Here is a 17,675-nt window from a genome sequence, read left to right as displayed (position 1 = left end):
CGTTAGCAAATTTTGCTTTTAGAGGTGGAATGCTTTTCCACCAATTTTATGTTCTGCAGTGGATTGTTCTTTTCTGTTTTACATCCCTATTCAACAGTATGTCCTATTCTATATTCAAAAAACCACCACATTGATGTGAATTACATGTTTTCACAGCACTCTTCTTCAGCCCCATAGTTTCCTTTCCATTCCTACATTCATTTTCTACCTCAAAGACCAAACATCTTCTACCACCTCACTCCACCTCTTGCCTGCTTCCATGAGCTCAAAACTAGACTTTTCCAGGAAAAAAAGAATACATTTTTATAAATACACACATTCTATACATAACATGTTATCTATAAATGCTATATATATATGTGTGTGTGTGTATATATATAATCCATTTATATCTTATATGTTGTGTATACATACTTATATGTCATATATATATATATATATATTTCACTTATTTTTGGCATGTATGAAACAGAACATTTAGGTTTAGGTTGCAGAGACTAAAGAGGTAACAGAGTTTAAGTATAAGAAAGCTGGTGTTTTCAATCTAGGATACATATTTTCAATATGCATAGCTTGCCTGTAAATGGGTTAAATGTTCTTAACACCATTGAGACTATGTATAGAGACCTACATAAATATTAGGAAAAGAAAGTGCCTTCTATCAATTATAAAGCAAGTCTGAAAGGACATTTTAAATGAGAGACTGGGGAGTCTTCCCCATTGAAAGAGATTTGGTATGTATACAATGATTAGCAACAGCCTCATGAAATCCCAACAGCCCAAAAGATTTCCATGCAGTTAAATAAAAAGTTTCACTGAATTCTATTGAAATAAGATCCTTTATAAAACCATTACTTACTGTTATTCTCTGCATATATCCTTATAACTGGCATCATCTCAAAGAGCACCTTGGGCTTAGATTCTGTCAGTCTCATGTTTCTTCTGTCCCAGCCAGCTCCTTCCAAATACAGCCCATACACATAGACACCTTCTGAAGGAGGATGTGTGATATCGTCCTTCATCCATTTAGTGACTTCATTGCACAGCACTACACTGTCAAGAGCCCATCCTTTGTTAGCTCTCGTTATTTCCTGCCCAAACCAGACAAAAGTTAGGTTACATTTTCACATGTGCACAGAACCATTTTTCCCAGCAGTTATTAGAAATAAATCTGTATGGTCACAATATATCCTCTTCAGTACAAAAAAAAAAAAAAAAAAACAAAACCAAAAAAACTTTATGATATCCATGTTTACAGAAGTCTGACTTCTCTCTAAGGGAGTGATGGGATGACACTACAAGAAAGCTTTCAGTACTTTTCCCACTGTATTTAATTTTAATTTCTTTCTATTACATACATCTAAAGACTTGACCAGGTAACACAACCACTGAATGCCAATGGTAGCTAGCTCTTGCAAACGCAAAAATTTGAAAGATTTAATGAGATGAGAAAACATTAGCTGCAGGTGGTAAGTGAAACATTTTCTGGGGTTACCTTCCTTTTTCTGCACCTTTACTCTTCAGTAACTCTATTCCTAATGAGTAAGAACTCACTCAGCTCTAAAGCTATGTAAAGAGACTGCAAGAAACCTGTTAGTTAATGAATTGGAAAACACTCAGTTGTCAGTTGCCCAGTTCCTTACTATCCCATGCCATTAAATTATGGCAAACCAAAGTTTTATCCTGGTCTTGCAATGGCTTTCAAAGATCATGGTTTGAAGTAACTGGAATTAATGCTTGCCCTATGCTGCAGTAACGTAGATGACCTAGAAGAACACGAGGTTTATAATTCAGTGATCATTCCGGCTCTTTCTCATTCTCATTTCCATTTGTTTCACCATATAGCAAAGCCCAGAAACTCACTTTGGTATTTACTTGGGATATTAGGTTGTTACGTATCCACAGTTGTTACGTATCCACAGTCCATTTTTATGGAACCAGAAAGTTTTCTTAGTTTCCAACTGTTTCACATCCTGCTAGTAAACTTTTTCCACAACCTTGGATGCAAAAGGTAGTCCTAGTTTAGGACTGTTCGCTCAAAAGAAATATTTTGTTACATAATTCCAAGGCTATATACCTGAAATTTTAGATTACATTACCCAGACCTCAGAGTAAGAGGGGACATTTTTCATACAGCACAGATCTTTATTGTCTTCTCCAAAAGTTTGGGGTTCTTTTCCTGGGGTCCCATTGTATTTTCACCTGAATATTCTTTTCTAATTTTGCGCATTCCATACACTTACTGTCTCCAGTATGTCCCTTTATGCTGACCAACACAGACATTTATTGCTTCCTTTTAAAGTAAAAAAAGTTGTTGAGCAACCAACACAATCACCAAGTCAACATACATACACTAGAAAATTCATCAAATATCACACTTATATGCATTAATAAAGGAAAGTCTTTCCCACTTCATGAAGAAAGACTTCATCAGCTAGTGAACAGCAGAAGAGAAATATAAGACTAATTCTGAGTAGCTTTTCTGCCAAGTCTCCAGCCAGGTAAGTACTGAACACAGAACAAAAGAGAGGGAGAAAAAAATTCATGGGCTTAATGACCATTCTCAGAGATATCTCAATGGAAACACAGGACAGTATTTTTCTAGTCTACATTAATAATTCTGTGAGGTAGCCTCTACTTATCTGGGCCTTGGTCAAAGCAGAAAATATATTTTAACACATAAGTGATTGATATACTGAAATAGTATGTGCAAAGGAAGAGCAGCTCACTCAGGAAATGTTAGACAGGCATGTATCTTCCCATGTGTATAAACCCATCCTTCATCAGACAATACATTTTATTTTTAAAATCATGTCAAAAAATAAGCAGATTAAGACTTCGTATACAATTTACCTGCCTTACTGCAGTTAGAAATCCTTGAGGATTAAAAAACCCTGTCATCCAGAAACAGTTTGGTCGACTTTCAAAAATCCACTTGTAAAACTGGTGGTTTCTTTCTAGAAGCTCAGTAAACCAGAAACCAAGTGTACTGGAAGGCCAAGATGCCTAAAAACAGTAAACGTGTTTTGAAATAGCACACTGCTGTTCAGAAAAGCTAACTCCTCACATGGTAATAAATCATATAATATTGGCAAACCATATTTGAAGATGATCTATCATATGTTAACTTTAATCTGATGCTTAAACTTTGCATATCACTGAAACCTGAAGCAAATTCTTTCTTTGTTCAAATTCATGTCTCCTATTCCTATTACACACACTTAAAGTTAATTTTACATTTTATGACATTTTTGCAAGGTTAGATAGCTGAATAAACTTAGAAGAAAAATTGTATACATGTCTTTCCAATTCCAAGGTCAATACATCAAGATAACATGATTTCTGTAAAATTGTTCTGCATTTTTATTCTCCTGAGTAAAAGCTAAGGAAAACTGAACTTGGACTATGTGGAGATACAGCTGTGTTATGAAGCATCTGTTTAGGTCTAGGTTTTCGACCATGAAAACACTTTGTCAGTAGAAACAAAACAAGCAAACAACAAAAAACCTCCCCATTTTTCTTTCCATTAGTTGTCGTTAACAGCTCCAATTGTCCCTGAAAACAATTTCTGTGGGGAGAGGCTGAGAGTGTGGAGAGAGGCTGAGAGCTGGGATTGTTTAGCCTGGAGAAAGGAAGGCTCAAATGAGATAGTGAGTTTATACCTCGTGTGTGGAGAATGGAAGAAGAAGGAGCCTGATCCATGTCAGCAATAGGAGAGGAGGCAATGGGAACAAGGTGAAATGTCAAAAATTCTGTTTAAACATTAGGGGTTTTTTGTTTGGTTGGCTGGTGGTTGGCTGATCAGTCATTTTTTTACTGTGAAGGTGATCAAACACTGGAATGTGTTTCACAGAGAGGTTGTGGACTCTTGATTCTGGCGACTCCTGGGAAACCTGCTTTAACTGACCCTGCTTTCAGAAGTGTGAAAGAACTAGACTATCTCCATAGGTCACTTCCAGCATCTATTATTCTGTAATTGTGTGGCTATACTCTAAGAACACCAATTCTGACCAAGGTAGACAGGCCACCTCTACTTAACCCAGAAAAGGAACAAATACAAATTATATGTGTTCAATAAATAGCTCCTGTGTAGTCCACTAATGTGGGTGCTATTTTTTAAAATCCATCATTACATTTTAAATTGCTTTCCTCTCTTTAGCTTTTTCTCCTGCCTATATGCAGCAGGCTGTTAAAATGGGAAATAGCTGCATCCCCCACATTCATTTCAATTTTTATAAATGAAAGAAGGCGTGTTTTGACTGTGTTTATTTTAGCACAAAATCTATTCCAGCAGTTGCATAGCTCTGGTTAACACTTCTGAAATATAGTTTGAAAAAAATTGTTTACTATCAGTCTAGCAGTTTAATCTAGTCTCTTCAGAAACAGGTTTTTTAATTTCTTTCCAGAACAAGTGATGTACACCTACTTTTTTCCAGCTAGCAGGAATCCTTCCATCGTACATGCAGTCTAAAGCATCCCTCAGATTTTCACTCATAACTATTGTCCCATCAATGGCAAGTTTTAGATCAGTGAGAGTGCTTCTCACTAAAGAAATAACTCTCTGCATTTGTTCAATCTCCTGTCGTAAAAATATGTGCATAGGTTGAAAAGGTCCCATGTTATTTAGTTTTTCTTTTACCTGTAGGTAGAAAACCAAAGATCTTTCAATAGAAGTGAAAAGAACAAAGTTGGCTTTATGTCAAGGTTAGGACCCAATATGATCTGTAAGACATTACATAATCTATTCATAAACTTAAATTGTCAGTTTGGCACCTCCCGCAAATTACCTGCAAGACAAACACAGGAATTGTTCCAAGAGGAATCTATGATGCTGAGACTGGCTATGTTTTCAGTCCAAGTCATGATTGAGTCTGTATATCCTTCTATGAGCAAATGTCATTTCAAGAGCTTGTAAGCTGTTTACCTTAGTTCAAGGAATTCAGCTTTAATTGCAACAAACCGTTTCAAGGTCTCTTTGCACAAAGCCACCAAGAGTAACTGCCCCAGCTACTTTGCCTCAACATAGTAGCCATGACTGGGAACTATCACAATACCAGGCAGTCTTGTATTCTAACCAAACTCATTGATTCTTTTTAATCAAAAGTGTAAATTAACAAATAAACAACTGCATGAACATAACTAGAAATTTTATGGTGTCAACAACCTCAGTAAAAAGCTGATGACCCTACCTCCACCACTGTGACAACTTAAGCATTAAAAGGTTTAATATTTTTTTTAAGTTCTTACAAAAGCACTTCAGCACATATTTAACGACTTCATTAAAAAAAACATTAGTTTGGTCACACTTCTTTAAAATACGTTTTGGAAGTATTTCCTGTACTAATTAATTCAAATATGCCTTTAGAAAAGTTGGGGTTTTTTTTTAAATCCTTAAAAGGCTAGATGGAGCAAATGTTTTTGCCAGAATTTCATTAACTCACTTCAAATGGTATATAATCAGCAGGAAGTTTTTCCAGCATATCATCAGCCAGTCTGGCTACAACTGCCTCTCGAGTTTCACCTCCTCCACCAGAGCTATCTTTAGGCTGAATACTCAGGATGGTGTCCAATACATCTTTGGCAACTTTACTTTGGTAGGTGATATCCGCATTGGGGTGTAAACCAAACACCTCTGGTGTGTCATAAGGAGGAAGGCTCTACACAGTAAAATACAAAGAGAGTACAACTGGAGATTTAGAAGCAATTCATTAAGAAAAAAAAAACACAGAAAAAAATCCCAAAAAAAACAAACATAAAATATAAAATCCAACACACAACAAAAGCAAATGAAGAACAAAAAAGAACCCTCTAATACTGTAGAGTAAGAAGTTAGATTTCTTCAAATAGTCTTAGGCCAAATAACTTTCTGTGATCTATTTGTCACATCACAGCCCAAATCACACCAAACAAATCGAGTTTTAACATCTATGTGCCATTGTAATTGTAAATTTATACTCTCATACATCTAGACCTTTTATTTCCAAGAGATTGTACCCAATGCCTGGACTCCATTCTTTGCCTTATTCAATAACTTTGTGCCTTTAGATATGTCCCACAAGCAAACCACATGAAAAAGAAAATATATATTCCTGTCAAGAAGATGGTAACATTGATTACATTAATTAATTGCCCCTAATAGATATGCAGAATGATAGAAATGAGTAAAAAAACTCTGTGATTAAAAGATAAAATACAGGTACTCAGAAAAAAGAAAAATTATAGGGAATTAGGAAATTATGAGAAACAAGTGACTAGCTTTCATTAACCAACCTGTATGTACTGAAGGTATTGATCCACCATAGTACATTTGGGTATGCTGTATCCTTTGTAGAAGCTGAATTCGGGACTGAATGTATTTTCACTGAACCAAACCTTTACAAAGGTGTTCATGAGTCTTTTGTCAAAGTCATCTGTCACACGGCCACCATACTGTATCTCACCTATCATGTAACAAACAGTACTCCAGGAGATTCCCTAAAACCAAGCAGAAAGCACTGACTTTAGCTAGTCCTCTTCTCATTTACTTAGATGTGCCTTAGTAAGAGCAGCTGATGTACCATATCTGTCCCATTTGGAAGAAAGTTACTTTCCTATTACTTTTTTTTCCTTATAGTCTGGCATTCCCAGAACACCTGCAAGGATTTCTCAAAATATAATTAACTGACAACAAATTCAAGAGCATCATGAAGATGGCAAGAAAGTTACAGATACATTTGAATCCTCCTTTGAAATTCACTTAAAATGCCAATTGCAAATTGCTTTGCCACAGACCTCTCTGTATGACAATTGACCACATGAAAGCAAGAAACGTAGGAGTAATTTTTACATAATCATTTGAAACCCCTTTCAACTTCTTCATGCTGTGAAGATAGGTTAGAGGGGCCAAATTTCATTATTTTTACTCAAAACAGATTTAAACCAAAGAGTATTTTAAATACAGTCATCAATTTTTAACTAATTGACTTATATAGAATTGAAAAGGTCTGCACTTCTAGGATTTAGGTTTCTGAGATGGCTGGGAAGGCTTTTTTTTTTTTTAATGTACAGGCTAATACAGAAATTAAACATGCACTGGATTAGAATTCTAATCTAAGTCTGTTGCTCTAGAGACATGTATACTTGAAATATTGAATGTTTGTGCAAAAAAATAGTAAGTTAAAATCATTATTGTAGCTCAGTTATTAAGAAGCATTTACATACATTCCACTACTAGAAAGATCCATCATCTTAATCCACCTTCCCCACAACAACATTAATTACCTTCTTGGTATCCATGCGATTCAAGTGGTTTTGAACAAACTGCACAGTAGCATTGAAATCAGCTTGATTAAACTCATAGGGTATATTCCAACCCAGAGATCCAAACTTGCGTCTTTCTTGAACAGTGGAGTGTAGAAAGGCTACAGCATACAACAGTGGTTTCCACTGCACCATTTTACTGGCATCTAATAAATCCTGGCTGACACCTATTGATTGCAAATCAGCTTTATGAGAATCACAGTAATGGTCTTTTTCAAAAGTACTTCCAATCAGTGCTAAAATACCACTCCAGAGATATTCATTTGGCTCTCTGCCTCTCCCAAGGGTAAATTTTTGTCCCACAAAGTGTTCTAGGCGGGAGTTTATAGCCTATTATTAAGATGCCCAAATTAAATGAGTAAACTTCAGGGGGAAAAAAACCCACAATTTACTAACAGCTGAATTCACATCAAGTTGCTTTCTGCATAGAATCTTTGTCCTTTATTTTACGTAGTGTAAAGAACACTTGGTAGCCAACAACGATTAACATGGCATTTTTCTGCCAAAAGACAGAGGATTAAAAATTCAAACACTTTGAACTGAGATATTAGAAGCCAACATGTGAGAAAAGAAAAAGCATTTCCTGTTTTGCTGCCCAATTAGGTCTGGCAACAGAACTTCAGCAAATCTTTTCTTCTTTGTAATTTTCAAAACAAAACCCAAGATGTGCCTTGGCATCACTGTGTTCAGTTCCTCATACTAGCTTTACACCTACTATCAGTTTAACATGACCACACAATAACATCACAGTCCAAACTCTAATTTTAAATCATTACCATTCTAGCACTTACCAGTGTATGTTCTCTTCAGTCCAGCTCTGAGCCCTTGTGGCGGCTCATTGGTAAACTTAATGGACATTTGAAGAAGGGTGATGGGGAACTGCTTGTGAATGTCAGTTGTCATCCATAGTCGAAAGCTTTCGTGAACATTCTCTGTCTCTATTACAGTGTCCATTAACTCATCCAGAAAGTCAAGCCCAAGGTGGCAGTTTTGCAGAAGTGCCCAACCTCCCTAGTTTAAACCAACAGAACATAAGAAGTTATCAACATTGTTCACAAACTGAAATCACTCTTTGAGGGGAGCTAAGCTATGGGCTGTTTCTTCTGAAGGTGGTGGTAGATTTTTTCTTTCTTTTCATCTGAACAGGTGTTCCTTACTTGTCTCATCTGTTCTTTTCAAGTAGTCTCTACCTTTTCCATTTCAATACATTTAAAGCATACTTTGTCATGACTACAGTGATGACAGAAACTGATAAATTTTGACTTACATAAGAGAGCTCAGGAGTAGCTCCATAGAGCAAGCTGCTAAACCTTGTTCCTCACAAGGGTCCCAGGCTTGCAAAATAATCAAATACACATACTTAATTAATCTATTGCTACCTATCCATAGATGTCAAATTCTCTTACATGGATTATCATATTTCATTATAGACAACTCATGTACCTCTTCACTAAGAGGGCTTGTGAAACTGTGAGGGAAAGTAACTGCATTTCTCTGAACTAAACAAAAGTTGCTCCTCCCCCCTATTTTTGAAAAAGTTCCTTCTGATCTGATCTGCTAATTAGTTTTTTATGAGAAGTTATCAAACAAGAATCTGAAGGAAATGTCAGAGCATGACAGGTTGCAAAAAAAAGGTCATAACACAGGAGAGTAAGAAGCTCAAACTTTCCACATCAGCAGGCATAGCAGTAGTTTCACCTAATGGGCAAAGCATGCCAAATTAGAACGTCTCACCTTTCTCATACAGATAGTTTTGTTCTTTAATTCCTCTGCTTGTAAAATGCCTGTGCTACCAGATTGTCCCTCCCAAGTCCAAATTCAGACTTAGAAATAGAAAATATCTTGCTATACAACTGAATGGTTCTCAAGATTATATAAATATCAATAGCATATTTGGAATTCACTTTCTTCTTTTAATAAAACGCATCTATATTACTAAAAATACAAAAATGAAAAAATAATCTGAAATGCTTACAGAAGAACATTTAGTGATGATGTAACAAAAAATTTAAAAATCAATTCAGCTATGTTTATCAGTCAGCAATCTACTACAAAAACTCCATTTCATCATTTTATATGAAAAGCCCTCAGTTTTCAATGAAAAACATCTGCACAGTATCAAAAAGCTTGTTATGGCAAATTGAAGGACTCTGAAAAGACAGTTCTGCTTAGGACACTTATATAATTAAATATAGGGGTTTGCATCAGCATTAACTACCCACCAAGCAACATTATTTCAGGACAGGATTTTTATTTCTAAGCTTTTCACACAGAGAGAAAAACATTCAGATTTTTGTTGCTTACATGAGCCATTGTCTGCTGTAGAAGTTTACGAGCATGGATTCCTTGCCCCTGGCCCATGGAAACACAACACGTTTCTGTCTTCAGTCTTTTCCCCAAAGCAATAATTGAGTCCGTAGGATCAGAGCCCATGGAAAGAAAGCATATGAGGGGAGTACGAGGATCTGATTCTTCCCATGTTTTCTCCAAGTCCAAGATGACTCCCTCTGCATATTTCTCCCCCATAGTGTCAGTGATATATTTTCTTGCCTATATTAAAATGTGTAAATTTAACTTGTGACTTAACCATTTAATACTGTTTTCTTCCCACTGTAAATACAACCAATAAGTCAACTGAAGACAAAAGGCTGCTAAAAATTTATATCAGAAATATAAATATGCAACAAGTTTATTTTTACATGTCAACACATCATACTGTCTTTGAAGGTGTTATTTCTTATAGCCTTACAAGACTAGTTAAAATTTTTAAATAATTACTATATTACATATATCTCTATGTATTGTTATATATAATAACTATAAATTAGAGTATAGTAAGAGTATATATTCATATTTATTAAAGTAATAATCTCTCTAAAACTTTAGAAAAGTTTTAATGGTTTAAAGATGGTATTTCCATTAGATAGTGTAACTCCTAGCCTTAAAATCTAGGAAAATGGGAGGAAAGGATTAAAGAAGGGATTCAAAGCTTTTAGGTCTTTCGCAGCTTCACAGTTAAACAAGCAATGAATTAACAGTAGCAATTATTAAAATAACTATCTTTAAGTATAAGATCCACAGGAACAGGTGCCAAACATCTTAATTCCTTCATTACTTATCTTGAAAAATTGTTGTTCTTTTTAACAAAGAACTAGAAAAGGTTTTTTCAAACAGTCTGAGATAATCTTTCTTGTACTCTTTCCCACCACAATGCTTTTGTCTTAGCTAAATAATCCCCTTAATACCTCTGGGTTACTTCTCAGAGACAAAAGACATTCCGTTTTAAGTAGCTGATAAACTATCAGTTTCCATAAAACCATTGAAAGATGAAATTTTACCTTGCCCCATTAACAGTAGGGAGGAACTAATCTTGCAAGATCTGTTTCAGACACATAGCACGCATCATATAGGTATTATTTATAGAGTACTGCTTAACCTTTGACTGCAGTTACACCAATAATTGCCGAGATTTTCTCTGAATCTAATCCTGATGTCTAAAGATGTGTATCAATAAAACTAATATCACACATTTTCAATGATGCATTCCAATTTCAGAACGTTGTTATTAATTGTTCTGAATTGTCACCAATTTTGTAATTTTTTATTCTTTTGCACTGGAGAAGAACATAAAGATTAAAAATAGGCTCCTAGAAGTTGATTTTTCTTTAAAAAAGGTCTACTTAATGAACTTCAATTTTATACCTTTTTTAATAAATGGCTTTAAATAAAGAGCTTTGAATAGACTTTAATGAAGATTTTTCTAAAGTGGGTCTAGTTCTTCCCTGTAAGAAATAGTTCCTCAGTTAAATAGTTTTCAATTTGTTTTTCTCTCAGCCAACCAAGTTCATTAAAATATTTTACTTTAGCTTAATGTGGGGACACTTCTAAAATTCTAATGAGTAAGCAAGGACTGCCAAACGAACTGATAAAGCACATCTGGATAAACACATATGATTCCAGCAGAAATCACTACAGTGTAATCACTGGATAATATTAGTTCAATATAGTGCAATAATTTTGCTATCACTGCCCTTTTAAGAAATACATAAATGGTCTGAAAAGAATTTCAGAAAACACAACATAAAGGTCCATTACAACAAGGTGTTTAGCATTACATAAAATAGTACTTAACTGCAATCTAGAAACTATTATTCTATTGATATCTAAATAGACCATGTGGGCTATACAAACCTACCTGAGCCATGGTCCTGTCAGGACACCAAGATCTGATCAGAAGAAGGTGTCTGAAGCAGTCCAGAGATTGACCATAGCCACTAGGAACCAGTTCTTCTTCGGGATTCTTACTATCAAACCACATTTTCCACTGTTTCTCTTCTCTGGAAATCTGCAATTATACCATCAAAAAAGTAAATATCACTAAACAGACAAGTCATTTTTGCCCTGCCACTGGGTCACAAACTTTTAATGAGAGTCAGACACATGTAATCCACACACAGGCATTTGTTTAGCAATATTAGTATGCAGATTTAATACGGCTATTAAAAATGATAGGATAAACTTTTAGATTTTAAGTATTGTACTGTAGAATACAACACCCTTGAGTATTCATATTCTGAAAACAGGAGCTACTAATCAGTGTTTTCTATTATTATATAATAGCATAGCTATGTCAGAACATGGATAGCTAGGCACAGACACAGCTTTGAGAACCGCAGGGACATAACTGCTCCCCACATGAACGTACAGAAAGTTTTCTTCACCTATGCCAAATGCTTTTTACCATTAGCTACAACACACTTAGTGTCCAATCAGACTATTCCTACAAGTGTTGAATTTACTGGACACCCTCTCCCTAACTTTTACTCCATGTAAAGAGAGAAGTATTGGAACAGGCATCATAAAAGCATAGTGTGAGAGATCACAACAGGGATGCAAAGAGATCTACCAATCAGAACAAGATTAAAGTTGCAATGCATTAATTGGATAATGACAAGTTGAATCCCAATCTGAAAATATTATAATTATATAAAGTGTCAACATTTTACTTTCTTTTTATTTTCCTGGAGGGGCTGAAGTCTTTATATCAACATAGGCTGCTAAGCAGTCAGGGCCACAACTGTGGCTACCTGTTGTCAGTTTTGTTTTGTTCTGTACTCTGAGATAAAGCAGTTTCCCAACACATGGCTTGATCACTACCAGATAATCACTTGTCAAAGAGAACAATTTTAAAAGGATCTTACGTACTTGATCAAGAATATCTGAAAATTGGTTAAGCTTACTGAGCTCCACCAAGTTTAACCAAGTCATATCCAGAATCCATTTAGCTGGCTTAGGCGGACAAGCTTTAAGGTCAAGGGAAGCACCACCTGCAAGAAATTGAAATTATTTTTAACTAGTACTGTTCGAGGGACAAAGAAAAATAAACAAAATAAAAAGGAAAAAACAAGTCAAGAATCCAGCTTTTTTAATCATGAGTTTTCTACCTTATAAAACCATGCCACATTTGATTAACCTGAGTTTGCAATTTGGTTAGTTTATTTTTTTTTTCTATTGTGTACCTTAAAAGAGTCTTAACCAATTTATATTTTGAGGCTTTTCTGGGTTTTTGTGCAATGTGCCTGGAAATAAAACCTTTGTTGGAAAAGATATTCTGAAGATTCAACATGGAAAAATTCACAGATATCATCCATAAATAAATGTTGCCTGGAAAATTAAGTCTCTTGGAAAGGTAATACAAAATGGATCCAAACGTTCAAGTGAACTCAATGCTTGTATGCAGTTAAGACCAAAGCCATGAACCTGTCACATTCAACTAAGATTTTGATATTCTTTCAAACGCAGTATTATTTTCTGTTCCTATCTGCTGCACTTAGTGAAGAAACTATAATATGTTTAGTACAATAATAATTTTTCTACATTAAACACATACCTGATTGTATTTGAGCAGCAGACATAAAGGATACTTAACAATATTCCTTTTATATTCTCACAGTTTCAAAGATATATTCATCCATATTCAGTGTGCTACTATAAATTAGAACTACCATACCATGTTGTCTGTCACTAGATCAGAATGATAAGCGTTTATTCTTACCATTGACTGGTTTCTCATGTGCAAAAGGAAAGAGCATGCTGGCTAGGAGATACAAATACATAAATTTCCTATTATAATAACATGCTCTCCTTAAAATTTATTCATAGTTCCAACCTTTAATAAGTGTCAGAAATTCTTCATGCTTCACTCTGTTTCTTTGTATATCAATCTTCAAAGCAAGCAGTAATGTGAAAAGAAATTTGTGCTCCTCATACAGCCCTCGGGCAGTATATTTGAACACTTCATATGTCATATGTTCAATAATATTAGTAACCCTCTTGCTGGTTATAGGGCTCTTGGCAGACCTGTTGGAAGAAACATCTGCAGCTGAACGTTGATTTGCTTAGGCCTTATAAGAGGGAATACTATGTAAAAGGAAAAAAGCCATAGTTCAGTATTTTCAAAACATGAAAAATAATGTATCACAAATACGGAATATCAGACATTAAGCTAGCAGCAATTTTCAGATTGAAGTAAGGACAAATAAACCAAAAATCCTTTTTAATCAAGTCTTTTTGCCCAGCTGAAAATCAATGCAGTATAATGGTTTTTAATTATCTAGTGGCAAAGTTTGAAGGACTGTAGGTACATTTTGAGGTTCTTTGCCTTGCTGACAAAGTTTTTATGGGTATTTAAGATGACAATTCCTGGTCAAGACTGTAAGAAGCAACAGTTTAGTTTATATTATACGTACTTTATATTAGTTTACAATAAATCTTTGCTATACTACAAGCACCTCCAGGGCTGGGTAAATACAGATGATACTTAATGTGAGCTAAATTACCTGGCTAGGGAGCGGTCAAAAAGCCCCAAAAATTGCCGAAGAGAAGTTTGATACATGACATTGACCATGCTCATCTCTGTGATAAGGAAGTATAAGATGCTACCTCGAGTTGCAACTGAAGAACAAGAAACAAGAAGGTGTTCAAAGTAGAGATGCAGAGCAGAAAAATTTAACTCTCCAAAACATGTAAAGTGGATTTAACACTAATGGTAACTGAACATTCTTGAGTTTCTCTATTCTTTGCTGCCAGAAAAATAATAAAATCATTCGTTTAATCCTCATTTATACATCAGAAAATAAAATCTTTTCTGTAATTAATGCATACTGTGTAAAGCCCACTTTTCAAATATGAGCATATCTGGAGAGCAGCTCGATGGTACAATGCAATATTCAGATCATCAGTAGAACATACAAAAATTATGGCTGTTTGAAATACAGTTTAAGTATCCAAACAAATTTCTTTTTACAGACTTTTACAAGAATCATATAAAAGTCAAATGAGCTGTATTGATTTAACTTACCCAGCATTGATTTAATTTCTTTTCAGCAGCCATTCAGTTTTAAATACAAAGGTTTTACAATATCTGCAATGCTTTCTGGTACACGAACTGTACCATTTTACACATTTCCTAAAATGCAGGCAATTAGAATGAGCTTTTCTTCCCCCCAGTTTTTCACATTTTTACCTGTCTGTTAAAAGTCAAAAGGCTCATGAAATGTGCTTACTAAAATAACCTAAGGATAAATGATGAAGCATTCATCACAACAGATATAAAGAGTATTTAAAGTCATATTGGCCCTATAAAAGAATGTCAATATGTTGAACTCAACCACATAGTTACCTAAACACTCTGATCACTGATACACTTGTTTACAGAGCAGTGGGAAGTCTACAAAGAGAACAGTTCACTCAATTTTATAAATTCCACATGAGGCATAACACTGATTATTTTTCCATTGTAGCTCAGTATGACATTTCCTAGATACATTTTACTTACAGGAAAACACAGATCTCTCCCACCAGTTTTGGTCTTCCTGATCTCATCCTACTATTTCTCCTACTCTAAGTATTGATGATTTAAAGATATGGTCTAGCCATTTGTCTTCCATCACTACCTTCACTCACCAGGTCTGTATTCTTCACGGGCTGAATTGATCTGTACTTCAGTTTCAGCAGAAGTTTGCAGTTTCTGTGTTACTTCTTCAGCAGTCTTCTTAGTGTTACTCAATACAATTAGTAGACTTTCATCATCTGCCAGAGAACCCTTAGTGCTTGTAAGTCGAAACAAAAGGTTATCTTCTAGTTCCTTAATCCTCCTTTTGTTCATAGTCACATCTTCAATAAGATCCGTTCGTTCTTTCTCTAATTCCTATTGGATTACATGGTAATATTTGGGAAACCGAAGAGAAATCAAAAATATAAATAAAGTATTTAGTTTAAAAAATACTGATCTTACTAAAACAGTCTAGGTCAAGACTAGCTTCATTAATTTGGACAAGAATTCCAGTGGTATTTCTGACACAAGACCTATTGCCAGGTTCTGAACTTGCTACATAAGTAGGAATTAATAAATGATTTCTATAAATATTATGGAAGACGCTCATATCATGCCCTAAAAGAATAATAAGTTCACAATAGTAATTGGTTTTCTTCTCTTTCTGTTTCAGAAAAGACAAATGCAAACACCATTGCAGGCACAGGAGTTTATTTCCCTCCTTGTAATCTCATGCTCATTTATGCCTTGTTTTACAATCACCATATTGAAAATTTAGTTTCAGTATCAATGGCCATTCTTAATTATCAATTCAAGCACCAAATATTTCAAGAACTGCCAATATTCCTCCATCAAACAGGGATCATTTCAGCCTCTCACTAAAATGCTTCATTGATTGAGAAAGAATGTAGAACTTGAATTACTTCACTGTAAATATTTATTTTATACTTTTAGTAATACAGTCTGGGTGGTTTGTTTTCCAGTGCTCAAATACAGAAGATGGATAACTGTTTATCAATGGTTTTACATTAAAAAAGGCAACTATTTGGAATCTCTAGAAAAATATTTTTCAGATATAATAGTCCTTTCATTTCATTCTTAAAATTAACCTTTAAAAAATTAATACAGATCTGTCCCTCAGAGATAAAAATGCTCTACTGAAATATTATGAAATGTTTAAATTCAGTGAAGTAAAAAGAAAGGAAAGGGAGAGGGTGGGTTAAGAGTTCTTCATAAGATTAATATGAATCTTATAAATGAACAGTAAGTGAGCCAGTTGATAGAAATATTTGCTGTGTCCAGGGCAGTACTTCACAAAGTTTACAAAGTGAATAATTTTAACAATGTCTCTCCAAACTTGGAAGTTCCATGTTCCCTCCATCATTGTCAAGTCCATTCCCACATTGGTCACTGGCTGCTAATATTCCAGAGAAACATGGACAACACTAAGAAATAAATGACCTCTCATATGGCACTTGAGACATAATGGACCTGAGCCCTCAGCAAGACTTAAGGAAAGGTTTTACTCTCCCATTTGAGTAGTCATTATTTATGCAGCTTTGAAAAATTGTTACAACTTTTGAAATTGCTTTTTCTGTTTTTCCACATTCTAAACTTCTGGTCTTCTCAGCCTACATTCACCTTACCTTCCTAATTCAAGCATTTCTTTCTTTTAAAGAATGCCCTTTTACCTTAAAAGAAAATTAAGAAAAATCACCTTATTATTATCAGATTTAGAGTTTTTTCTTGGTATTTTTAAACATCATAATAGAAAATATTTAATGGGACAATCATTATAGAATAATGCAAATGCAACATAACTTAGAAGGTGTGCTTACTTATTCAAAAGATGCTGAAAAGAACTGATGAAAATAGACAAGAAAACTACAGTCATCAGCATTTCAATCAACTGATGCTTCATGGAATTAAAGAAAAGCAGGTTACAGTTTCATGAAGCATTTTTGTCATGCAAGTTTGATTAAGTAGAAACACTTTTTTAAAAGAATTGCATTAAAAGAAAGTTAGCATCAAATTAAATATAGTAAGTTACATACTGAGCCAAATTAAATTTCATGTTTTGCTGCATTCATTTTAAAAACTTAAACATACTTTAGACTTCAATGCATTATAAAACCAGAAAGCTCAGAAGAGCCTGAGAAACAAGTTGGAAACAGAGTTACCAAACTAAAGTGAAACAACCATAAACGAAAACCTTAATGCAAAAAAAAATCCATCTATTAAGCTCCTAAAATGCTTTTTGCAAATAAGAAAATGTACACAGATAAAAGCCTTTTTCGCATCTTCAAAAATTTCCAGTCATAACACCAAGGATGCAGAAAAAATAAGCCAAATTACCATGTACATAAATTCAAGGAACTTGCACCAAAGAGACTATTTCAAATCCAGTTTTATGGAATTCCTTTCACAAGCAGATGACATTTTATAGGCTGTACGAAAGAATGCTATTTCTTGTTAATATTCATAAAATATGAAAGCTGCTACATAGCTTATATCATTCTGTCACAAAATGATTCACAAGCAT

General features: G+C 34.6%; 1 protein-coding gene across 1 annotated transcript in view; it reads right to left on the bottom strand.

The window, feature by feature from the left end:
- DNAH5 (dynein axonemal heavy chain 5) overlaps window positions 1-17,675 on the bottom strand; it is a 117,478-nt gene that overhangs the window by 954 nt on the left and 98,849 nt on the right. The window contains exons 66-78 of the mRNA XM_085052130.1: window positions 15,265-15,508; window positions 14,139-14,253; window positions 13,469-13,659; window positions 12,505-12,626; window positions 11,495-11,644; window positions 9,604-9,849; window positions 8,091-8,310; window positions 7,261-7,466; window positions 6,271-6,474; window positions 5,442-5,657; window positions 4,427-4,639; window positions 2,854-3,006; window positions 860-1,091 (exon numbers count right to left, since the gene is read on the bottom strand). Of these exons, the coding sequence (XP_084908256.1) occupies window positions 860-1,091; window positions 2,854-3,006; window positions 4,427-4,639; window positions 5,442-5,657; window positions 6,271-6,474; window positions 7,261-7,466; window positions 8,091-8,310; window positions 9,604-9,849; window positions 11,495-11,644; window positions 12,505-12,626; window positions 13,469-13,659; window positions 14,139-14,253; window positions 15,265-15,508 (2,512 nt within the window). The remainder of the gene's footprint in view (window positions 1-859; window positions 1,092-2,853; window positions 3,007-4,426; window positions 4,640-5,441; window positions 5,658-6,270; window positions 6,475-7,260; window positions 7,467-8,090; window positions 8,311-9,603; window positions 9,850-11,494; window positions 11,645-12,504; window positions 12,627-13,468; window positions 13,660-14,138; window positions 14,254-15,264; window positions 15,509-17,675) is intronic.

This window comes from Lichenostomus cassidix, chromosome 2, assembly GCF_008360975.1.
Source record: "Lichenostomus cassidix isolate B80296 chromosome 2, HeHo_3.0, whole genome shotgun sequence".
Taxonomy (NCBI): domain Eukaryota; kingdom Metazoa; phylum Chordata; class Aves; order Passeriformes; family Meliphagidae; genus Lichenostomus; species Lichenostomus cassidix.
This window is presented reverse-complemented; position numbering and strand designations above follow the sequence as displayed.